We start from the raw sequence: 26,522 nt of genomic DNA, 5'->3' as shown, positions 1-26,522 counted from the left end.
AACAGTGGAGGCGTGTGGGAGAGGCCACATTGCATGTACATAGTAGTTCATGGGATAGGGCAAGCATAGCATTTATCTACTTCGCCATCTTGGATAATATCACAAATGTGGTCTGATTAATCAAGAAAAAGAGGTGGACAGTCACATCTTACTGTAACTTCCCTATTGAGTTTATAATCTATCCACAAGATAAACAAACTCGCTGGTTTTCTATCTCAGATAGTTTTTACATTTTTAAAATTTTAGAAAATGAAAAGAAGAATAGTGTTTTGTGACACATGAAAATTATATAAAATTTATATTCCAGTGAATAAGTAAAGTTTTATTGGAATACAGCCACCTTCTTTTGTTTACATATTACCTATGGCTGCTGTCATGTTGCAACATAGACCTAAACAAACAAAGCCTAAAATATTTACTATCTGGCTGTTTATAGAAAAAAGAGGGAAACATTATTGTATGTCATTTCCAAAGAAGGTAGGGAACAATTTGACCTTTTAATTCTTCTTCAGGCTCTCTAACGCCTTTAGCACATACTGTTTCATATGTGGTGTGTGTGCCTTCCCCAATGCCCTGACTGGCTGTGGCATCAGTCGTGACTTAGCCATGTGGCAGCCGGGGGTTTCCACAACCCTAGTGTAACAATGTTGGTTGAAGGGCTTGGTCATCTTGCTAAACTTGGTAGACTTTTTTTTTCTCAATGCTATGTCCTAGAATTGGTGGAATAAGTAAACAGCTATATTTTTTCTTTCCTATTCCTGGAATTAGATAAAGGACCATATCTTGTCTACTAACTTCATCACTGGTTTAGATCTTTGATACTCAAAATGTGCTCCATAGACAAACAATATCAGCATCATCTGGGAACTTATTAGAAATGCAGAATCTCAAGCCCTGCTCCAAATCTACTGAATCAGAATCTGAATTTTTAACAAGATCCCCAGGCACATTAAAGTGTGAGAGGTCCTGGTTTAGGCAAAACAAAAGTTTCCTAGAAAAGGGAAGTTACTCTGAGGCAAAGAGATAAGGTCTGACTGAACTTGGCAAAGAGATAAGGTCTGACTGAACTTAGCCACAATAATACACAATAGTTGACTACTACGTATATGCCAGGTACTACACTAGGTATATGGAACATAAAAATGAAAACGTTTATTATGGAAACATTCAGACATACACAGAAATCAAAAGATCATTATAACGAACCCAATCAACCTTTCATGTAATGGTTTTGGCGTCCTTTGATTCATTGCCTGGATTCATTATTAAGGCTTGCAAAATGATAATTTTTACATTTTTAATATTTAGCTTTTATTAGCTGGAATTCCTCTATAAAGAATTTTCCCTTATCATCTAATTCATTACTCTGGAAAACAGCTTGTATGAGGAAGACAGAATAAATGCTTGATTCTTTTCCTTTCATCACCCGTTTTCAGAGGAGCAATCTCCAAATGTTTATAGGTTTATTTTTATTTTTTAAGTATCATTATGAATTCATGGAATTTTATAGATTTTATGTGTTTTAGTCCACTATAGTCATTATTTTCTATGTTCTAATTGTCCCATCTTTAGTGAGCAGAAACCCCTTTGGTTAATTTGCCTGTTTGTACTATCCTAGTATCCTGATAGCATTCTTGCTTTCTGGTATGACAAGGTGCTTAAGGCTCCTTTTGTAAGTGTCCTATACTAGACCTGAGGGAGGAAGTCTAGCTCCTTTTATTGGGAAATAGTGTTTAGAGACCACAATGTAGGTGGTAGTAAGCAGTAATGTTCATTGTCACTAGGTTGTCATTCCTTTTAGGCCTTTTGTGTGGACAGACGAGGAAACACATAGTTTTAGAGAAACAGAAAAATATATACAGCTATTTCCAATTTAATGGAAGATATAGAATTTTTACTTAACATCCTTGAAAAAATATATAAACTATAAAAATTTTTAGAGAGAGTGTTTATATACTTTTACCCTGAGAATCTGGGATCCTACACATTAACAGACTCACTTCTTTGCTTTTACTTCCAATATGTGTATGTCTAATATCTTCAAAATAACAATCCCAGTATTGTTTTACTAGCACTAAAACAACTGGATTCAATTTAGGATTTTTTTGCAGTTCTTTTTGTCCTTGGGAGGTACTGTCATGTTCTGTTTTTTGACGTTACTTGAAATAATTCTTTGTGTGGTTAGACAACTTGATATAAAGCTAGGTTCCCCTTTCATATCAGAGATTTCTACTTCAAAGGGGAATCCATAAAAGTATTAGAAGAAAACTGACATGAATATTTTTATAATCATAGAATAGTGCAGAACTTACTAAGTACAAGATAAAACTTACTTAAAATTTTAAAACATGTGACACAAAATACCATATACAGTCAAATGACATGTTTGGAGAAAATATTTATTGTCCAGAAGACAGACAAAGGGCTAATTTTACTAATATGTTGTGGGGACAGAGTCGCAGAGAGCAGTGTCCAGGCTCTCGGCCTCACATAGAAAGGTGCTGGCTCAGGTAGTAGATGGTCATCAGCTGTGACTAGTTGGCCATCAGCTGTTACTGCTTAGCCATTAGCCACTGATATGACTGCCGCAGCTAAGCTAGCAGTGGGGTGGTGTAGTGGCGTGGCGTGGTGGAGTGTGGATTACGGATTGCAGAGAGGTGGATTGCAGTTAGCAAGGGGTTGGTTGGTTAGCAGAGACAAGTAGACGGGGGATTGCGGATCGTGTGGCTCCTGCTTCCTGTGTCTCCAACCCAGCCGCCAGTGAGACTATAGTATGACTCCCCTATCTATGGCTCCGTGGATGCTCCTTTTTGGCCTCTCCATGTCCTGCATTCTTATGTGGGAAGCGGGACCAGAGACCCCGCATGCCACCCCGCGTGACATACGTAAACAGAGTTTACAAATCAGTACGAAAGTATAAATACCCCACTAGAAAGTGGGCAAAGAATACAAGTGGTTCACAAAAGAAATATGAAAGGCCAAAAACAATGTGTAAAGATGCCAAATCTCCCTAAAAGTGAAGAAAGTAAACATTTAAATAAGTCCAACTTTTTTCCTTAAGTTGACAAAAATAAAAAGGATTGATAATCATTGTTAATGAGGGCTTGGCATATTAGGTTGGTGCAAAAGTAATTGCAGTTTTTGCAGTTATTTTCAACCTTTTAAACCGTGATTACTTTTGCACCAATCTAATAGTAATTCTCATAATGAGCTTAACTACAGTATCTGTTTATTTCCCTACTACTGAATTATAAACTCTTTAAATGCAGTGACTACATTTTACTTATGCTTATATTCCCAGTATTAGCACAGTACATAGCACAGATTTTGTGCTTAAGAAATGTTAATGATTGATCGCATCAACAAATATTGACTAAACTCTACGTACCAGGGAAACTGCTAATCTAAAGAGGAAAGAAATGGCCTTGTTTTATTATGATCTTAGTAGACAGTATTTTATAGCTTAAAACTATAGAAAATTTTGAGACTAATGACTAGTACATGTAGAAGGAATAATAGACTGTAGCAATAATGGAATCATCTTTAGTTACTCGATGCTAAAATCATTGATTGAAACAGTTTGTTGGGAAACAGGTTATTTACATAGTTTCAAAGTATCTCCCCCAGAGTGTGTATTAAGTACGGGGTGGGGGAGGGAGAGTTCTTGAATGGAGAAATGTGAAAGTAACTACTTTACCTAAGTGATGGAAGTGAGTATCATGAGTAATGGAACTCATTGATGTCAGTTAGGTTCTCGTGTGCTGGGAGTCACTGACGAGGCCTCGGCGTTGCTAATGTGGTTTTCCTGCCCAAAGTGCGTAACCTGAATCAAATCATGAAGAAATAATCAGATGCCATGAAAGACTGCCCTCCACTCCCCCCCTAAAAAATGCTAAAAACTCTTTCAGATTAAAGGATACTAAAGAAACATGACAATTCAATCCTGGGCGAGATCCTGGCTTGAGCGTGGGAGATGAGGAGAGATGGTACCAGGGACAATATTGAGATAATGAGAGAAATTTGAAGATGGACTATACATTAGAGAATCGTATGATGTTAGTGTTAAATTCCCTGAATTATGTCATGCCATAGTTATGTGAGAACGTCCTTCTTGGGTGATACATGATGAAGAATTGAGTGGTGATGGGTTATGATCTCATCAACTTTATTCTTGAATTCTTCAGCAGAAAAATTAAAAGTTATACATTGATACCAGTTGCTAATGTTGCCATATAATTTTTTAAAAAATTAAACTGTTTAGTCTGAACAAAAATGCATGCATAGGAGATATTAATATTTATGTTAATGATTAACATAAATGTTTTATATGTGGAAAGGAAGAAAGCAAATGTAACAAAGTGCTAACAATGAGTGAATATAGATGAAGAGTATATGGGAAATCATTCTGTTTTTCTTACACCTTTTCTGTAAGTCTGAATTTTTGTTCAGATGAAAGTTTAATTCATATTGAAAAATCTGTATGGCAACATGACTAAACCTGGTATTGATGGGTACTGAGTGGTACCAAGAAAATGTGTTTTGTACAGAACCATGCTAAAATATATACAGCTGTGATGCTCAAAATATATATATTTTAATGAAATCATATTGTTTTTATTTTAAAATGTTTATGTTCCTTTTTGATAGGTAATGGAATATCTCATTGGTGGAGATGTCAAGTCTCTCCTACATATATATGGTTATTTTGATGAAGAGATGGCTGTGAAATACATTTCTGAAGTAGCATTGGCTCTAGACTACCTTCATAGACATGGAATTATCCACAGGTAAAGACTGACTTTTCTCCAGACTATTACTTGAAAACACAGATCATCAAATTATGTATTAAATATTTGTATAACCCCTTGCCCATCTATCCAGGTTATCTAAAGTTTAGTACTGACTTGTGTGAATTTATAAATTCCATCAACTTTAATTTTCGTATCTTTGTGTTGTTTTAATACCATGTTTCCCCTAAAATAAGACATTGCCAGACCATCAGCTCTAATGCATCTTTTGGAGCAAAAATTAATGTAAGACCCAGAATTATATTATAGTATAATATATTATAAAGACACAGTATAATATAATATAATATAATATAACGTAAAATAATATAATACCTGGTCTTATATTAATTTTTGCTCCAAAAGACAAGATAGAGCTGATGGTCTGGCTAGGTCTTATTTTTGGGGAAACACAGTATGTTGCTTTGATCATGAGTATACACCATTTTATTGTGAAGAATACTGAATCCTTTTTCCACTCCTTTACCATCATACACAAGTGCTGTATTTTGTAATCCCAGCTGATTTACAATGTTTTGCTCTGTACAAAGAGAGTCAGGTTAAGTGGCTCTGCTCTATGAAGGTTTAATCTTAACCTCCTTGAAAGAAGCCAATAGGATTTTTACCTGGCTTGAGGTTTGTTTTAGCTAACAAGGTTTGTTTCTTTTAATGGAATATCTAATGAATAATGTGAAAGATAATCATTAAATCAGTTAACTTTCCTGTAGATTCAGATATACAAAAGATGGTTTGCTTTTTAGAGTTGTTTTTTGCAATTTCAAAGCCACCAATGAGGGCCTTATTTTAGAGAAAATAAATAGGGTTTGATTCTTCTGTAACTTTCTCTGTTTTCCACCAGGTAATTCTAACAGCAACACTAGCTCTTTATTAGTTATCTGCTATTTTTCTTTTGTATGTGCAGGGATTTGAAACCAGACAATATGCTTATTTCTAATGAAGGTCATATTAAACTAACAGATTTTGGCCTTTCCAAGGTTACTTTGAATAGAGGTAAGAAAAATAACAAGTAAGTACCTTTCTAAAAATCCAACAAATTTTAGACACTACATTTTATTAACCTATACTGTTTTCTTTGTTAGTTTATATGGAATAAAATTAGGTGATTATTTGTTCCAAAATAGACCAGAAAGGTGTAATTGTATCTTTTCGTTTGATTAAAGATGTAAAATGGGTATAATTATTTTTAAATCCTCAAAGTTCCTTGAAGATCTTTGGCTCTGCAAAGATGATCTTACAATTTCTGTTCTTTTGACTTTTTATCCCTACTGAAACTGTGTCTGACCAAGAAAACATCAGTAAATGACTAAAATAACTACAAACTAAAAATGACTAAATTAATTATAAACAATTAATACCTAAAGAACTTACTCAAATATACATGACCACCGCCAAAACCTTGGTAAACAAGGAGCAGAGAAAATGCACACACAGTTCACACAGACACAGGAGTATGTTAAATTCAATAGTAGCGGTGAAATAGATGCTAATTTAAAAAATGAATGAATCATTTTACACAATTAAGCTAGCAAAAAGTAACTTATTGGTTCATCAATATAATGTAGAAATGAAATTTGTTAAGTTCAAACCTTCAGTTTATCTTTTAAAAAATCTTGTATCACAGAGTATTACTTCTCTTACCAGTTTTGATCTCTGAAGAAAATAGCACAATATTATGTGTGAATGTTGAATTATTTACAGTGTTATATACTGAAACCTGAGAAAAATCTGTGCCAGTTTCTAGCTTGACCTACACTTGCACATGTCAGTTAACATGAAGTGTTCATAATTTGTATTAATTCCTTACATAGATTCTGATATTGAAATTTAATTTATATTTCTACTATCTACTATCGTGATTCCTTTCTGAGTTTTTCTCACTACCTCATTTTCTAATATTTGATTTACCAAGAATTATTTTGTTGCCAGTTAGATAACACTCTTGTTTAGGGACTGTGCTCCCTAAAGAAGCTAAGACTTTGGGTCATTACACTGTGTTCTATTCGTTCCAGAGCAGGACTCTGTTTTATCAGACTTTAATGATTTCAATCAGTTGCTTAGTTTGATATGTTTACTCTATGGCATCTGGCTTTCCTGGGTATATTTGTGTTGCACAAGCCAATTTGTAGGTAATTTAATAATGTGGAAGGAGGAGCAAAGTTCAGAACAGATGATTAGAGAATGTCATATACTTTTCATTCCGTACATAGATATCAATATGATGGATATCCTTACAACACCTTCAATGGCTAAACCTAGACAAGATTATTCAAGAACCCCAGGACAAGTATTATCTCTCATCAGTTCTTTGGGATTTGTAAGTACTTGATAAGAAAAAACTCTCATAACATGCCCTTTCATGATTACCATTTAAATTTTTAAATTTTTTTTTTTTTAATAAATGATCAAAATGAATTTAAATATCAAGCATGTTGAGTTACTTCAATAGTTGCTCTACTTAGGTGGTATAACCATTTACACAGTTAGGTGGTGTTTTTGTGAAGTTAAATGTCAGCATTTGTATCTGTTTTTCTCTTTTTAATAGCATCCATCAGTTGCAGAAAAAAATCAAGACTCTGCAAATACTCTTTTAACCCATGTATCAGAAACATCACAGCTTTCTCAAGGACTAACTTGTTCTATGTCTATAGATCAGAAAGATGCTACTCCTTATTCTAGCAAACTACTACAATCATGTGAGTATAAAAGAAAAGGTAGTTTATTTCTACCATCATTGTAATAATTTCAAAATGGAAATATTTGAACAGTCTGTGGCTTTCCTATATTTCATTATGTAGACACCATTTCTGACAGGGGTTGTTGCAGATCTTTATGTTTACAGAACAAAATAACGAATGAGATCTTCTTCAATTAGCTATATTATTAGGATGATCATTGGGTAGATATCACTATGCTGGATCTGTGGAAATCTTATATAGAGAAGATGTAGTAACTGTAGTACCTGTAAAATTATTTCCAAAAGATTTTGAACTAAAATAGTCAAAGTAAAGATATAAACTAGCTCACAATAAAAGACAAAAAAGTCAAGTGGTAGAAGAGGAGAGCCGGGCGTTTGTATGGCACTTAACTTCACCCTTTATAACTTAGCAACCATGGACAATTTAGTTTTCGGCACTCATGTTCTTCATCTTGGGAATGTGACTAATGATGCTTTGAAGTGGTGATTAGTGTTAGTTGTTCTCATAGATGTTACCTCACTTCAAATTTGGTTCTCAACATATCTGTACATGTCTAGACATTACATATGAGGTTAGACAATTAAGTTCGCAAACTCATCCTAGGAAAAGTGTTACATACCTCATTGCTGAATATCACTATGGTCACCTTTGAAGTACTCCCCTTGGGAAGCTATGTACCAACACCAGCACCTCGCCCGCCCTTCAAAGCAATTTTGGAACTCTTTCTGGAATGGCCATCAGAGCTGTCATTGTATTACCCTTTATGTCCTGAATGTCATCAAAATATCTTCCTTTCAATATTTCCTTTATCTTTGGGTAAAGAAAGAAGTCATTGGGGGCCAGGTCAGGTGAGTAAGGAAGGTGTTCCAATACAGTTATTTGTTTACTGGCTAAAACTCCCTCACAGACAGTGCCATGTGAGCTGGTGCATTGTGATGCAAGAGCCATGAATTGTTGGCAAAAAATTTAGGTCGTTTAACTTTTTCATGCAGCCTTTTCAGCACTTCCAAATAGTCAACTTGGTTAACTGTTTGTCCAGTTAGTACAAATTCATAATGAATAATTCCTTTGATATAAAAAAAAGGTTAGCAACATCGTTGCAACAAGTTCACGAACTTAATTGTCCAGCCCCCTCGTGTGTGTATACATATATATGTATATGTATATATGTATATATATAAAATGCCTTCTCTTTACAAATGAGAAAACTAATATTTGAAAATGTTTAGTTGCATACTAGTGAATGGGTAAGCCAAATCCTGATTGAATATACAATTTTCTTTCCCTTTACCCTTTCCTCCATATTCAATGAATCGTGTTTCTTCTATCAAAATCCACTCTGAAAAATCAAAATGGCTGAATTTTATATATATATATATGGCTCTGATTACAGAAACTGTTAACGTATGGAATGTGCAGATGTTACTTTATAGCCTTATTCTTAAGGAAAAATAATTGCATCTCCCTTCATCAGTCTTTAGACAGAATTTGATAGGTGAAGGCACTGTGTTGGTCACTTGAGTGGGTATGAAGATGAGTAACAGAGGTCCTTGTCTGAGAAGAACTTGTAATTCTGTGGTGATTACAGGTATAAAGGGATAACAATAACAGTTTTATAAAATAAATGCCACAAGAGGTATACTTGGATGTAACACAGAAAGTGACAAATGTTAACTGGGGAACTCAGGAATAAGATACAGCAACAACCAAGCTGGACCCAGAAAGGGGAACAAGAGTGTAACAGCTCCAAGCACAGTGGGAAGGGACATTTCCTATAAAGCACTAGCATGAGCAAAGGCTTGGACACATGGATGTATATTCCCTCTTCAGATCATAGGGTAGATGTATTATGTGAGAATGTTTTGTGCAATGGAAAAGAAAAAGAAAGCTAAGCAGGTAAATAGGGAAGGGTCAAGTGTTATCATAGGGAGTCTGGAATTTAAGCTGTAGAAAAGGGGAAACCATCAAAAGTTCCAAAGTAGGGAAGGGTCTGATCATCTCAGTGATCCAGAAAGAGCTCATTAGCAGATATACAGTATCACATGGCATTAGATTAGACACATATTCCCATATTATGGGGAAATGCATCTGAGCAGTTCAGTCAAATATCAAGATCAGTGCCCAGCGAGTTTTAGGAATTCCACTGAGATAATTTGTGTACCAAAAGGAAAGTTGTTTTAGATGAACTAGGAAGTTCTCCTTCCAGTTTTAAAGTTCTAAGATATATTAATTCAAAAACCTATTAGACTAAGAATTTACTTGGGATGAAAGTTATGTTCACCCATTTTGGGAAAAGGAAAACAAGATATATGTATAAAATCTTTGTATTTTACATATTGTGATCCTTAGTGAAAACATGATTGTCTATTGTGTCTAATTTTAAGTTCAGGGTCAATAATTTTTAGCATCATTATTTACATGGTAAAGGAATATGTATCATGTAGCTAGTGCTGCTTTCTTTCACTGGCTCACTCTTAGCCAATTTACCGTTACTTATTTGTTTTACCCAGTGGTATTTAGAAAATTCCTTACGGGTTGTGTATAAATCACACTTGTAAGAATGTGGACTTCAACATTAAAATAAAGCGATGCATTTCTGGTAAAGATGGCGGAGTAGGTAAATGCTGTGCTTTCCTCTTCTCAAGACTACATCAAAATTACAACTAAAGTACAGAACAATCATTGAGAATCGCCTGATGTCTAGCTGAACTGAAGCCCTACAACTAAGGACACACAGAAGAAGCCACGCTGAGACTAGTAGAAGGGGTGGAGATGCAGAATGGGCTGGTCCCACATCCACATATGACCATTCAAAATCAGGAGGTTGTACGTATGAGTATGTACAATGGAATATTGCTTAGCCATGTAAGGGAGTGCGTTCTCGCCATCTGCAGTGGCATGGATAGAGCTGGAGGGTGTTGTGCTGAGTGGAGTGTCAGACAGAGAAAGATAGATGCAATGTGATTTTGTTTATATGTGGAATCTAAAGAACAAAATAAACAAACAAAACAGAAACACTCATAAATACAGAGATTTTTTTTTTTTTAAAGATTTTATTGGGGAAGGGGAACAGGACTTTATTGGGGAACACTGTGTACTTCCAGGACTTTTTCCAAGTCAAGTTGTTGTCCTTTCAATCTTAGTTGTGGAGGGTGCAGCTCAGCTCCAGGTCCAGTTGCCGTTGCTAGTTGCAGGGGGCACAGCCCACCATCCCTTGTGGGAGTCGAACCGGCATCCTTGTGGTTGAGAGGATGCACTCCAACCAACTGAGCCATCCGGGAGCTCAGTGGCAGCTCAGCTCATGGTGCCATGTTCAATCTTTAGTTGCAGGGGGCGCTGCCCACCATCCCTTGCGGGACTTGAGGAATCGAACTGGCAACTTTGTGGTTGAGAGCCCACTGGCCCAAGTGGGAATCGAACCAGCAGCCTTTGGCGTTAGGAGCTCGGAGCTCCAACCACCTGAGCCACTCAGCCTGGCCAATACAGAGAACATTTTGATGGTTGCCAGATGGGGGGGGGAGGGTGTGTGAAAAGGGGAAAGGGATTAAGAAGTACAAATTAGTTTGTTACAAGGTAGTTATGGTGATATAGGGTATAGCATAAGGAATGTAGTCAATAATATTGTAATAACTATGTATGGTGTCATATTGGTACTAGATTTGTTGGGGTGATAGATGGAAGGGGGTTAGGGACAGGGTAAAAAAGGTGAAGGGATTAAGAAGTACAAATTGGTAGTTATATAATAGTCATGGGGATATAAAGTACAGCACGGAATATAGTCAATAATATGGTAATAACCATGTATGGTGCCAGGTGGGTACTGGATTAGTCAGGGGGATCACTTCTTAAATTATGTAAATGTCTAACCACTATATTGTACACCTGAAATTAATATTGAATGTCAAAAATTTAAATAAATTAAAAGTGTAGTTTTAATTAAATATGAATTGAACTAGGTAAATTTAGTCACATTCCAGCCTTATATCACATCTGGATATAGCATATCAATAGTAGCCCTTTATTAAGAAGTGTTTCAAATTGGATAATAGATATTCAGGTGGATTTCCTCCAACTATAAATTAGTTCTCTTGTCCTGATTTTTACTTTAGGAATGTTGAGAGGTTTTTTGTTTTTGTTTTTAACTTTCGGAACAGTACTTATATGCCAAAAACCCCGGAAGCCATCATTGTGGATTGGATCATTTTTACGCAGAAATAGTTCTGATGTGCATGCAGTACTTAAAACTTTTCCTAATGATCTTGTAAAGACTCAGGCTTACTGAGAAATTCAGAAAGAGGTGACATAAGCTTCAATATTTTCTCTTCCCTACAGGTCTTGAAACTGTTGCTTCCAACCCCAGAATGCCAGTGAAGTGTCTAACTTCTAATCTACTCCAGTCTAGGACAAGGCAGGCCACATCAAGTACCAGTAGTCAGTCCCACACCTTTGTATCCAGTGTGGAATCCGAATGCCACAGCAGCCCCAGATGGGAAAAGGATTACCAGGTGAGAGTGAAATTTGTCTTAACCCAAACCAATTGTGTGTGTGAAACTAACGATAAAATCACTTTACTTTTTCATATAAATTCTGTATGGAAGTGAATCGCAGGCAAGGTAGTCTTTATTTTTCCTGCACATTCTGTCAAAATTTTTTTTGAAATATTTCATTTCTCATTAAAATGTGAAATTATTCTTGCTTTGTTTTTGTCCTTTTTAAAAGCTTTTAAGCTAATATTAATGCTAAGAGGAACTAAAAATTTAAATTATAATAAAGTTTCCTTCATAAAATGCCAATAAAATAATGTTAGATTAGAATAATGGTAATAAACAAAGAATAAGCCTTTCATTTGCTCCTTATTCTCAGTCATATGATTTTATTCATTGTTGGATATTGGCATTTTAGGAAGAAAGTCAAATTATTTCTTAGTTAAGACGGTTTCTCGATTTTTATTCCTTCTCTCCTTATAGGCTGCGCTATAGGTAATGTGTATATGCTACAGCATTACCCATATTTGCATTCCTAGTACTATTATTTCATTTCTTTCCTATTGAAGAAAGCATATTCTATACTGTTACAGCTGTACACAGCTTTACTTTCTTCCTCCCACTTCTGCATCCCTGTGGAATGCAGTGATTGGATTATAGTAGTGCTTCTTAAGTTATGATCAGAGGAGGGGAAGGGGACCCCTGATAAACCCTATGGTAATCCCCAAATGCATCATTTTCTGTGCTTGAACGTCAATGAATTGTAATTCAGGAATTTCCTTTGGTTCGTGACTAAGTACTCCTTGTTATTACTATGTAAGTTAATAGAGTTCGATTTTCACATGTCAATAATAGGCACTATTAGAGTTACTGAAGATTCCTTCTAACTTAGTAATCTTGTAAAAATCCTGATTACCACGCAGCAGTTTGTGATATTATGTACAAAGCTCTGATAACCCAACAGCACCTGCAGAGAATTTGAATTCAGTTTTCAAAAAAGCATTTTGTTATCAATGTATCATCAATGCAACTTGACAATGGATTTTTCACTCCTGTTATTTTGGGTTTTTAATTATAAATTACCACTAATTTAGCTTCATCCTTTCAGCTTGGTTTTATTATACTTGTATGAAGTGATACATGTTACGTAACATTAATAATATTTTTGGTCTGTAATTTTCCATTAACTATATTTATATCAAGCCCCGTGCATTTTGCAATTCAAAACAGAGTCGTCCATACTCCTCTTGCAAAACAGATATGTACATAATGTAGCCGTAAGTCCAAATTTGCCTAAATATGTTGCCTGTAAATTAGTTCTATTTAAATAACATGGAATACAGTATCAAATAAGTATTATAGAATAATTGATTCACATTTTAGAGCAGTGTTTCACTCAAAATAATGTGTATAAATGTATACTATAATTGTTTACAATGCTTTTTAATTCTCTGTTGTCATTGTTTTGTTCCATTGGAAAGTGGGAATAAGTAGCATAATAGCTTATTGAGGTCATTCATTTATTCTACCGAAGTGAACAGAGGTTTGAGTTTAAAGAATCTTAGTTCTATACAACTAAAAAAAGGTTTCTCCCCACTCCTAGGAAAGTGACGATGCATCGGGCACTACAGTGATGAGTTGGAATATAATTGAAAAGCTTTCATGCACAAAATCTGCAAATGCCATCGAAACCAAAAGTTTCAGTGAAAAGGATCTCGAGTTAGCCCTTTCTCCCATTCAGAACAGCAGTGCCATTAGTGCCACTGGAAGCTCTTGTGTAAACTTTGCTAAAGAATGCTTCTCTGGAGAAGTTTCTTGGCAAGCTAGAGAACTGGATATAAATAATATTAATATGGCCACTGACACAAGACAGTCTGGTTTCCATCAGTCAACTCAGTGGCCTTTGGATTCTGGCGGTATGATTCAAGATCACCTTGGGAAAAGAAGTAGTAAGAGAAATTTTGAGTTAGTTGATTCCAGTCCTTGTCAGGAAATTATACAGAATAAAAAAAGTTGCATAGAATATAAGCATAGCAACAAAATGAGAGGTTGTTATACAAATCAAAGTACAGGCTTAACGACTGAAGTCCAGGACCTTAAGCTTTCGGTACATAGAAGTCAGCAAAATGACTGTGCTAATAAGGAGAACATGGTCACTTCTTTTATTGATAAACAACAAACACCAGAAAAATCACCGATTCCAATGATTGCTAAAAACCTTATGTGTGAATTGGATGAAGATTGTGAGAAGAATAATAAGGACAACTCAAGTTCTAGTTTTCTTTGTTCTGATGATGATAGAGCTTGCAAAAGTATTTATATGGACTCTGATTCATCTTTTCCTGGAATTTCTATAATGGAAAGTCCATTAGAAAGGCCGTTGTTAGATCCAGATAAAAGCGTCAAAGAATCTTCTTTTGAGGAATCAAATGTTGAAGACCTACTTACTGCATCACCCAGCTGCCAAGAAAATACTTTGCCAAAGGGGGATGAGAATACTGCTGTCCAAGGCAGTCAGCAAAAAATGTTAGCTCCTTCTTCTTCGGAGGTGTTGAAAACATTCACCTTCTCTAAAAGAAATGCTGTAGCTTTTCGAAGTTTTAACAGTCATATTAATGTATCTAATAACTCAGAACCATCCAAAATGAGTATTAATTTAGATGCAATGGATATTTCGTGTGCTTATAGTGGTTCATATCCCATGGCCATAACCCCTGCTCAAAAAGGAAGACCCTATATGCCATGTCAGGTATGTGATAACTTTCTACCACTTTGTTCTTTGGATTTTAGAAAAATAAACTGTGAAGGTCAAACTCTTGCTTCTCGGCTAGACTATATGATATTAAGAATATAGTTTTGCTTTACTTGTGGGAATCTCTGGATTGTTGGAAGTTTTAATGTTGGTAAAGCTGGTAGTATTGTTTATTATTCTAAACTACAATGCCTCCTTCATTTATAACTACAGTGCTTCCTCCATTTGTAACTACAGTGCCTCCTTCACATGTGAAAATACTTTCACATATTTATCATCACATATTTTCACTTGATCCCAGAAACTCTGAGTTATAAAATTAAAGTCCACTGTATTATCTTTTTAGGATATATTTAAATGATCTCTTTTCTGTATTGAAAAAAGTTTTAAAATGTATTATGTCAAATCTTATTTTGTTTTCATTTTCCAACCCTTTATCTTTTTTTTTCTTCCTTTGAGGAGACATCATAACATAAAAAATGTAAACCCCAAATTTAGTTATAAGATTTGGGTTTTCTATTCAGAATTTACTGAGTAACTTAGAGGTTTCTTACCTCGCTTTCCCATCTGTCTGTAAAATACAATGATACCTGTCCTGCTGGTCTCCTAGAGTCCTTGTGAGATGACAAAATAGCTGAAAATTTTAAATGCCAATTAGCACAAGATTATTGACATTTACTTCTATCTTATATATTATCCCAATAATTCAATCATTTCTCAGCCAACGCCTTCCTCAGTGAATGTTCTTATGCTAGTATTAATCCATGCTATCAAAAAATTTTTCTTGTGGATTTTTTCATTGTTTCTTGCATATCCAGATATTATTGAAATAATTAGTGTTACCTAAGCTGTTGCATTTCATTAGCTATATCAGTACTTTTCATAAGTATAATCAGTTATGTGTCCATTTTCAAAACTGATCAAAAGCCTAGCTTTTTGTTTTGGCATTTCTGTTCACTGTAAAAGGAATTAAGATATTTATTGTCTCTTAAACTCTTTTTAATTCAGCAGACCCCAAATCAGGTCAAGTCAGGAACTCCATATCGAACTCCAAAGAGTGTGAGAAGAGGGGCAGCCCCAGTGGATGGAGGGCGAATTCTGGGAACCCCAGACTACCTCGCACCTGAGCTCTTATTAGGCAGGGCCCATGGTAAGGCATATCTGTCTTGAGTTTTTGAAGTGTTATCTATCACTATATTTTCTTTTCAGGCAAAATTGTTTTAAATTTCTTTGGTACTTGGACGACCTAAAGTAAAAGAAAACGAACTTATGCAATGCTCTTTCCTCATATATATGACTTTTATTATAGGAAAAGAAGACATGCAGCCTTTTGTTCTTTGCTTATGGTTCAGTTGTAGTGATCAAGAGAATCCCCACCTCCGACCCCCTGGTTATCTTTGCTCTAAATGTCTCCACAAGTCCATTCTGGTTTGGGCTCAGAAATACAAAGTTGGGCCTACATTTCTGTTCAGTCTGCAGAAACCTGTTTAGAGCATACCCTCACCAGAAGGGGCAAGCCAGAAATGAGCCATCCTTCAAAATGCAACATAGGAATAAAAGGATATTTTCACTTATCTTTTTTTCCCTTTCACTCTCTGAAGAATTCTCCCTTCTTACATTCTGAAATAAACTATTCTTTTTCTGGGGCCACTGTAACAGAGTACCACAAACTGGGTGGTTCAAAACAGAAATTTATGGCCTGACAGTTCTGGAGGCTAGACATCTAAAATCGAGGTGATAGGCCCACGTTCCCTCTGAAACCTGTAGGGAAATCCTTCTTGCCTCTTCTTAGCTTCTGGTGGTTTGCTGGCAATCTTTGTAATTCCTTGGCTTGTAGGTGCATCACTCTAGTCTTTCCGCTTCATATGGTGTCCTCCCTGTGTCTCTATGGTCACATGGCTGTGTTCTTATAAGGACACCAGCCATACCGGATCAGGGGCCCACCCTGCTCCCATGTGACTGCATCTTAACTAATTACCTCTGCAAGGACCCTGTTTCCAAATGTCACATTCAGAGGACCTCAGGATTAGGACGTCAACCTAGCTCTTTTCTAGAGGACATAATTCAACCTGTGACAAGAACCCCTTTTACATCTTGATGTTAATTACTCCCCTTTTTTTGGGCTTCTTTGGTGATCATTTGTCTCATCTTTCCTGCCCCACTCCCACACCTTCTTTTTTTATTTCTTTGTTGGCTTTTTTTCCTTAGTCTGAAAATAATTTTCTATGCTTTTCTTCCCCTCACCACCTAACTTTTCAAAGGTTGCCTCTTTTCTTTGCCTGGTTAGTTTTGCTTTGGCATTACGATTGTTATCCCTACTCTTGAACTGAAACTTTCATGGATAGTCACCAATGACGTCATTATTGTCAACTCTACCAGCCTCTTCTCAATCTCATTCCTCTCACTTCTATTTCTACCCCTCAGGGTTTTTTTTCTTCATCTCTTGTAAATGTGGAAGTGCTTCAAGATTCTGACCTTTGGGGGCGGCCGGTTAGCTCAATTGGTTAGAGCTCGATGCTCTTAACAACAACGTTGACGGTTCAATCCCCGTGTGGGCCACTGTGAGCTGCACCTTCCACAACTAGATTGAAACAGCTACTTGACTTGGAGCTGATGGTTCCTGGAAAAACCACTTAAAACAAATAAAATTAAAAAAAAAAAAAGATTCTGCCCTTTACCCTTTTTCCCTGCACATGCTCTGTTAATCTCCTCACTCCCATGACTTCAGTTGCCCCCTCTATGTTACTGTTTCCCAAATAGCTGTCGCTAATCCTTACTCTTACTAGGTAGCGGACACGTGGCCAAAGTATCTTCTCAGTACCTACTGGTCTTTCAGATGCTGCCTGTCAAAACTGGACTTGTTACCCCACTTGCACTTCCTCTGTTCCCTGTCTCAGTTTCGCCATATTTGTGGTGACATACTATCCCTACATTCAGGCATTTAAATCTGGTTGGTTATATCTCTGCGTTATTTCTCCTCACCTTTGCATCTCTGCCATGATCTTCGCCTCATCTTTCCCTTTCATTAATTGAATAGCGTTCTTTCTGGTCTCCTCAGCTTCATTCTGTTGTCTATAATCATTGCCACCGGATTTTCCTCTTAAAATATAATGTGGCTCATGCTACTTCCCTCTGTGAAAAACTGTGGTGGCTCCTTAATATCGGATTACTGATCATGGCAGTTGAGGCTCCAAGCGCTCAGAGAGGCCACGTCTCTCAGAGAATCTCTTTATAGGCCTTCTATTCCTATTCTACTTCTTAGACACTTTTTTTCAAGTTTTCCTTATTTTGCACAAGTATTTTACCATAGTTTAGAAAAGCCAGGCCCCAATCTACTTCGTGCTAAATTTGTTCTCATCATCAGTTCCCTTGATCAGTTCTGGACAATTACTTATTCACTGTTATCTCACTTAATTAGAAACTGTTTAAAACTGACGTCATTGTCTCTATGTTATAATTAGTTATATTTGTCTCCAGTACAAAAGCTTACGAAAGTTTCTTAAGACTGGTGTCAGAAGCTTCCTTCTAGCTTGCGCTCCAGGAGTATTCCTGGGCAGCACTTAGTACCCATTGTGAATAATCCCTGCAGTGGTGAAAGTGGACACATTTAATACTCCCCTTTCTTATTAGCCAAAGCCATTAAGTTCCTCTGGGTACTTCACTGATTTTTGTGCAGTGCTCCTGTTTTGCTAAGTCACAGATTTGCTAGTCCATTTCCTATATTACAATTTACATTTTCTGTAACTTAGGATACAGGATGAAATGTAAAGATGTGCTTTATACTTGCCACTGTTTCAGTGGCACATCCATCCAGTTACCTCAGCTATCTAGTGATATATTTTAAAATGTGTATTTTCTATAAAAGTAATGTGATGTAATGTTTTTAACATAACAAACAGTATAAAGCAATTAAAAAACACACAAAACCCAGCAATTCCCTGTTGTCTCCGTCTTCCCCTAGATCCCAGGCTCCAGGGGCAGTGCTTCCGCTCCTCTGTTTCTCGTATGTACCTCTTTTTCCCAACATTGTGCTGACGCACAGCTAGACTCCTCTGATTCCTCCTTGGCCTCCCCCCTTCGCCAAGCAGACTTAGAACTCTGGCCTGCTTTCCCATTGCTTCTTGTGCATATTTTTGTTTCATCTCTCTTAACATTTGTGTTAAATTGTCTATATTGTCTATCCCAGGCTGTTTTCTCCTTGGGAAAAACTTGGTCTTATTCATCTTTGTATCCCTTATATCCATCTCAATACCTGGTTTCTAGTTCAATGAATGATATAAGAATAAACTCATAATTTTAATCCAACGTGCCTAACGACTGTTTTCTTACGTGCAGGATTTCTGACTTCGGGTGAGTGAACTTCTCTGCAAAGGGATATGGCAAAGCACATTAAACTCAGCAGTCAAAGTATAAGTAGATCACATTGCATACAAACATTTTTTTCCCTTTCAGCTCATTTATAAAATACAAAAACGAACTGTCTTCCGTCATTTGAGCAGGAAGATATCCAGAGAGATTGATCTTCTCTGTGAAAACAAATGTAGGCATGCGGCATTTTTTATAACTTTTAAAGGTAGCGAGATTGAAGATACACAGCCTTTTTATTGCAACAGAGGAAAGAGGCTTGATAAAAATAATAAAATTAGCAGGCTTAAATTTTCTAAACCATTTAATACATTAGTATTAGAAAATAGAAAGGTATAAACAGTATCAGCATACAAATTGCAAAAGTGGGTTTTGAATTGTAAAGCCAGTAGTACAAAACAAATTTGTTCTATTTCTCTGGCTAATGATGTAATTGCTATGATTTATCGCAATATGTGATCTTATTAGACTTTGACTCAATGCATATGGGTATGTATGACATATCCGTAGAGGAATCTTACATTTTTGACGTGGGTATATTTTGGCTGAGCTGGGGAAAGGGCCCTCATTTCTAACCTAAGTAAAATAAATAAAATGTATGTTTTTTTCCTGATTTCCCCTTACTTTTCTATTCTTTAGTTATGTTATCTAATCCATTGGAATAATTGTTTCTCAATGCTGCTTAAAAGGTCTACTAACTGAGGTGGTTTGTATGTTTTTATAGTGATTACTACAGAAATAGAAGCCTAGAGACTATTTGCATTTTGTGTTCTTAGGGAAAATGGGTTATGTGGCTTGCAGATGAAAAAGCACTATATGCATGCGATTACCTCTCCTAACGGGCAGATTCCACAATGCTTTCCTACTTGTTTTAAAATGGAATGGTGGCAGTTGTTTAATCACAATAATGAATTTTGTGAAGTTGAACTTAAAGAATAATTTCCAGGCAAATTTAGCATTAGACTAGAATCCCTATTCTAAATTTACATTGAAGTTAACCATTTTTGGTCTAAAGTTAACCTTTGCTTAGTAAACATTTTATTCATAGAACTAAACAAAAGTATAAACCAGATTATAAAAATCATGTTTAAATAATCCTTTAAAACATCTTTGTATATAAATGATGCTTTCAATAAAGATATTATTTAGAGGAACAGCCAGATGACTCAGTTGGTTGGAGCGTGAACTCTCAGCAACAAGGTTGACGGTTCAATTCCCACATGGGATGGTGGGCTGCACCCCCTGCAACTAAGATTAAAAACGGCGACTGGACTTGGAACTGAGCTGCGCCCTCCACAACTAGACTGAAGAACAACGACTTGGAGCTGATGGGCCCTGGAGAAACACACTGTTCTCCAATATTCCCCAATAAAATTAAAAAATACATATATTATTTGGAAATCAGTTTTCCCTATTTCTTAAGACATCTCCTAATTACCTCCTCAAGCCATAGTTTAAGTGAATATTCTTTATTAAGCTAATTTGCCCCTCTATGATCTTAAAAGGAATAAAGCTATATGGTAACACTGTACGTAAGGCTTTCCCTAGTTACCAGCTATCCTCCAATTAGTATAAATGTTGCTACCTCATCTCATACCTTTGTGAAATAAGTGGGATATGGAATCATCTAAATGTTGTTTCCCAATTTGAAATTGAGATGAACTCTAGAGAATAATCTTTAGATTAAATGCATTTCCTTGGTTGTGTTTTAGGATTTAGAACAAATGAGTATTCTAGAATATCAGAGGTTATTAATAAATGACCAAAGATAGCTTTAACTTTAATTAGCTGTGTTAATTGCTAATTTAAACTTCTTGGAAAATAGAGAAGGAAAGTAATTGCCATATTGCCTACATGAAGGTCATATGGATTTTTGCACCTTATGAAGGAAGCAGAAAGTCTTAGGAAATGAATATGCCCAAATATCCGTGTATTAATATTTTAGTTGATCAAACATTTGTAGAAAATGCTTCCAAGTTCAGCTACTTCCTCTTAAATCCCAGGTCCTGCAGTAGACTGGTGGGCACTTGGAGTTTGCTTGTTTGAGTTTCTAACAGGAATTCCCCCTTTCAATGATGAAACACCGCAACAAGTTTTCCAGAATATTCTGAAAAGAGGTGATTCTTTTTCTCCTATTTATATAAATCCATTTATCTCTGTGTATTATTTTGAGCAATGATCAATAAGCTTATTTGTATTTGTAGATATCCCTTGGCCTGTAGGTGAAGAAAAGTTACCTGATAATGCTCAAAGTGCAGTAGAAATACTTTTAACCATTGATGAGACAAAGAGAGCGGGAATGAAAGGTAAGAGTTTGTATTAATAAACCCTTTTACCCTTGATTAGTTTCAGGTGGTGAATGTTAAGAATAAGCTCAGGTTCTAGTACAATACTACAGCTAATCTGACTGCTAAATTGGTTTTAAAGAATGTGTTTATTTTTGCCCTCTAGGTATCCATTGATATATTTGTCCTTATTGTACATTAAAATTTAATGTGGTCAGGTTGTGATCATCTCTCACTGAATTTGATTAACCTCAAGCAGGCATCTTAAACAGTCTCAGGTTTATCAGAGCCTGATAGGTAACATCAACAAGTAGAGGACATTTTTTTATCAAAACTTTAATTCTATAATTTCTTACTATTTCATTTCTGATACCTTTATTGGTTGACAAATGTACCAGGTGCCAGGTTACCTCACATAAGACAAATTTGGAGCATTGTAACCCATTCAATGGTTTTTTTCCACTGCAGGGGTATGTTAAACTGCAGTTTTGAAACTCCAGTAAATCTCATCATCAGCTGCCTTAAGATCCTTTTGTAACAAGGTACACAGAGAGACAAATAAGCATTTTGTCTGAAAATTCATTTCCATATGAAGTAAGGTATATGCGTACTGAGAAAAATGCGCTTTAGTAATATTATCATTTGCATCAGCTTCTAGGTGTTCCCTCTAACAAGACTCATAGTTTGTTTATTTATTTAACAAACCCTATAGGGTGACTTCTAGGTGCTAGGCGGTGTTGTTACGGGCACTGGAGACGCCCTACAGATGAACCAGATTAATATTTTTGTGCGCGTAGATCTTACATCCTAGTGGAAAGACAGTAAACCAATAAAACCATAACCAAGTGCCATCTAGTTATAAGTACTATGAAGAAAGATACAGCGGGGTGAGAGGATACAAAGTGATGGCAGGGGATTTCTTTTTTTTAGATGCAGTGGTCTGAAAGACCTCTGTGAAGAGTGGGATTTGAGCAAAAAGTCTGTGTAAAGTGAGGGTGCAGACACTTGATTGTCTGGAGACATTTTTGGTTGTCACAAGTTTTTGGAGCATCTAGTAGGTAGAGGCAGGGATTTGGTTCAACATCCTCCAATGCACAGGACAGTCCCCTCAACAAAGAATTATCCGGTCCACAATGTCAATTGTGCTGAAGTTGAAAAACCATTGTTTAGAAAATGCCTTTAAAGTAAGTACCTTGATTTGCTCAAAATAAATGGAAACAGAAGAAAAGCATTCTTACCAATGACCTCTGATTTTTGTTTAACAGTTTACATAGTGAAGCAGATGGTAGGGTATTCTTCAGTTTAAAAACAGTTGCTTCATCAACTGTTGTTTAATCATAACCTAGATTAGAATTCCTTTGTGGATTCAGTTTAAATAAATAACTGAGGAGCGGGTCAAAAAGCATCACATCATATACAGATACCACAGTTTAAGGGTTACTACAACAACTAACTCTAAAATAATCCATGCTCAGATACTTATTTTGAATAATTAAAATACAAATAAATTCTCTAAATGAGAATTGTTTTTGCTGTTTTATATCCCATCCAAACAGTCTTTCAGTTTAGGAAAACAAGCAATGTGTAGATATATGGACTTCCGAACCCACCCCTGCCGAATACAGACACATAATTCTTTCCTGTCTGTGTAGTCTTCTCCAATATGTTCTTAAATTTGATTGCTGCTTCTTTTTAACTATTTACTGACTTTATTGTCACTTCATTTCTTTGTTAATATCTTCATTGTTGCCTTATGAAGGGTTGAGGAGAGGGGAGGTTATGTATAGTAACTAAATATCAGTGTGATCAAAAGAGCATATTTTCATTTTAGTAGGTAAAAGGAAATAGGAAAGATGACAGGTATCAAAAATGTAGTTCAAGAGGTGAGCAAAGTTGAGATTTCGTAAATAGAAGCAGTAAAGGTTCCGGATGTGACCATATTACTAGATCGTTTATGTGCTATGAAGATGCAAGTCAGTAAAATCAAGGAAGTCGAAGAATCATGGAGAGAATGTGTTAGAGGCGTCCTCAGTGTATCTGTTGAAATCACCATGAAGGATAAAGGGGCAGCCCAGGGAAGACAGCAAGCGAGCGGAGGATGAGCTTCTTGCTATAGCACAATGTAGGGCAGTAGACAGTGCTAAGGATTGCAGAGGTGTACACAGGTGGCAAGGACTTGGCACGAGAGACAGGGCCTTCATCATGGAAGGTGAGTGGTGTGGAAGCTCTACGGCAGAGCAGTAAGTAGGCCAAGCTCTCCTCTCTCATCAAGTCAGGGATTATGGGAGAAGATGCAGCAGGCAGTGAGAAAGATACGCGTCTGTTATGGCAAATCATTCACTCACTCGTTTGACAAATACAGACCAGGCACCAAAGGATATACAAAATGACAGCATGTGCCCTTGTGAAGTATGTGGTTGAATAAAGAGACAGACATTAAACAAGTGTCTGTGAAAGTGACATAATAAAGTAGGGCAAGAAATATGCCAGATATTCTCCTCTTCATTCCTGTAGAGCAGGACTTGCTTAGGCAGTGGTGTCATTATATTCTGTTTTGTTTTGTTTTTCCGAAGAGCTGAAACATCATCCTCTCTTCAGTGACGTGGACTGGGAGAACCTGCAGCATCAGACGATGCCTTTCATACCCCAGCCGGATGGCGAAACAGATACATCCTATTTTGACGCCAGGAATCATGCTCAGCACCTGACCGTATCTGGATTTAGTCTATAGCACAGACATTTTCCCTTTAACCTTGTCTTATAGAATACACTAGCTAATTATACTCCTTAATACTAGGTTGATCTAAGGGAAAAAAACCATTATTTTACCTGGATCGGTGAGCTTTTAATGTATGTCTAGTTTCCACAGAGGTACAAGGCTATCAAGAATATAATCAGGAACTTATCTTAATCTCAGAGCTGTTAAGTCTTCAAAGCTTTCTTCATCTTATTTATTTTATTACTGCACTTTATGAAAATTGATGCATCAATCAAACTTGCAATGGCACTACCACTTTAGAGAAAGAGTGAGCCTTAAGCTCGGTTTTCTTTCTTGTGTTGATTTCAGTCCACCATTCTGTTTGGTATGAAAATAATGAAAACATCATACAGTTTTATTTTCATGTAATTTCTTTGTATGTTATTGCCTGCAAAAGCTGTAGTCTCCAAGGCAGTCATTGAAGGCTGCATATGTGAGCTCAACATGCAGCTGGCAAGTTCTTCACTCAGTAATGTAACTCCTTTGGGGAATGAGGAAGAAAAAAAAAGACTAAGGTTTTAGCTTGCTTTCCTATGAATAGTTTTGCTGCCTTGTCTGCTTCTGGTATTTTCTCTACAATACATATTTATTTAAAATAGTACTGGAAAGCTTAGGTGTGATTACTGTAAGAATTTTAACAGCTTGTTCAGTTTTAATAAAAAAAATGTGATGGCTTACATCTTAAAATAATTTAAAACATATGCAGCATTACCAGAAACAGCTTGATCCTTTTAAAAAAAATGTACTTTTGCTTAATAAATATAATTGTAACATACTTCAAATCTATTATCTGTCAACATCATTCTTTTAAATATGTGTACACACAAACACACACACACACACACACACACACACACACACACTATGATTGAGCTTCACAGGTCATATCTTAAATTCACTGAGGCTTTCAACATACCTCACAAAAGAGCAAAGTTCAAATTTAAATGTACCATATGTAATTCTTCTGCCTATCTATTAAACACTATTGTTCTCTTTGCACTTTGGCTTTAGTGTTTTTACTTTCCATTACCATGCCGGTAAGAGCCCTGCTAATGTAGTTGAGGGTAAAACTGTTACAGTGAAAAAGATACACCTTTAAAATCAGTGCTATGTAATTGAATCCATAGTTTATTATGGATTCAACTACAAATGGCTTCAATTGAACTTGTTTTAGTAATGACTACCCAGATTTAACGCTTCTAATCGTCACCTCTTTTAATAAAATATAGAAAATAAGTTGTGAAAACTTTAATATACATTGCATCTTTCCCTTAATTAGGTAAAAGCATAGCACTATTTATTATCCTTTTTTGGTATTTTCAAGTAGTAGAAAGAACAGTGGTCTTGGACTCAAGCACAAACTATCTAAACTATTGATTGCTCTGCCACATTAAAAGCTTGGGCAGGTAAAAAAAACTCTGACCTACTGATTGTTCACCTGTAGAGTATGGATTAATAATACGGAACATGCAAAAACATAAAACAATAAAATGGAACAAGCCAGCTCCTTAATGGAACTGCCCAGGATACCAGTCATATCAGGGACTTGAAACATTACCGAGTAATGGGGGGGACATGTATAGTGACCCTGTTCCCAATGCAGGAGAAGAGTACCCGTAAGTGGGGAAGTTAAAAGGTTTACTGTTAGAGACCTAGCATATGCAGCTACTATAGTCACCTGGAATTCTGCATGCTGTGATGGTGTTGGGAAAAGGGATTTGTTATCTAAACCTAAATTCTAATACACCTGGCAAGATGTTCTGGGCTCAGATACTTGTTAAGGAAAAATACCTGAGACAGAACAAGAACAATAGGAAATGTTTGACAGTTGGTGTGTATGTGTAATGCGGGATCTCAGCTCCCGCTCCCTGCACCAGAACACAGGATATGGAGAGGCCAAAAAGGAACACCCACGGAGCCATAGATGGGGGGGTCACACCACTATTTTCTCAATGGCAGCTGATCGAGACACAAAAGCAAACATCTGCCAGTACCCCAACAAGGGGTCTTCCTGCACCCCAGTCTCGCTGGTGGCTGGCCGAGAAACAGGAAGTATGATCAACACAATCTGCAATCCACAATCCACTTGCTAACCGCACTTGCTAGTTGCAATCCGCCACCCGCTTCTCTGCCAAACGACCCACCAACAATCCCTTAGCATAGCCATGGCAGTTATATTAGTGGCTAATAGCTAACTGGTAACAGCTGATGGCCACCAGCCACAGCGGATGGCCATCTGATTACAGCTGATAGCCATCTAATAACAGAGCCAGCACCTTTCCACGTGAGGCCAAGAGCCTGGAAACTGCTCTTTGGGACTCTGTCCCCACAGTATGTATGTGCATACATGTCTTTAAAGAACACTCACTGCTTC

General features: G+C 36.4%; 1 protein-coding gene across 5 annotated transcripts in view; it reads left to right on the top strand.

The window, feature by feature from the left end:
• The window catches only part of MASTL (microtubule associated serine/threonine kinase like), a 35,664-nt gene extending 10,517 nt beyond the window's left edge, over positions 1 to 25,147 (top strand). For 2 of the 5 annotated variants that reach the window (XM_074324967.1, XM_019749103.2), the window contains 11 exons: positions 4,648 to 4,787; positions 5,710 to 5,798; positions 7,016 to 7,122; positions 7,351 to 7,501; positions 11,837 to 12,009; positions 13,592 to 14,737; positions 15,749 to 15,890; positions 19,076 to 19,090; positions 21,109 to 21,222; positions 21,310 to 21,411; positions 23,964 to 25,147. In XM_074324967.1, the coding sequence (XP_074181068.1) occupies positions 4,648 to 4,787; positions 5,710 to 5,798; positions 7,016 to 7,122; positions 7,351 to 7,501; positions 11,837 to 12,009; positions 13,592 to 14,737; positions 15,749 to 15,890; positions 19,076 to 19,090; positions 21,109 to 21,222; positions 21,310 to 21,411; positions 23,964 to 24,121 (2,337 nt within the window). In that variant the 3' untranslated portion in view covers positions 24,122 to 25,147. The remainder of the gene's footprint in view (positions 1 to 4,647; positions 4,788 to 5,709; positions 5,799 to 7,015; positions 7,123 to 7,350; positions 7,502 to 11,836; positions 12,010 to 13,591; positions 14,738 to 15,748; positions 15,891 to 19,075; positions 19,091 to 21,108; positions 21,223 to 21,309; positions 21,412 to 23,963) is intronic. The other 3 variants (XM_019749104.2, XM_019749105.2, XM_019749106.2) reach the window with 3 other exon arrangements.
• Positions 25,148 to 26,522: the final 1,375 nt, after the last annotated feature.

The sequence above is a fragment of the Rhinolophus sinicus genome, linkage group LG02, assembly GCF_036562045.2.
Source record: "Rhinolophus sinicus isolate RSC01 linkage group LG02, ASM3656204v1, whole genome shotgun sequence".
NCBI lineage: Eukaryota > Metazoa > Chordata > Mammalia > Chiroptera > Rhinolophidae > Rhinolophus > Rhinolophus sinicus.
Note: the sequence above shows the minus strand (reverse complement) of the source record. Positions and strands in the feature narration are given on the sequence as shown.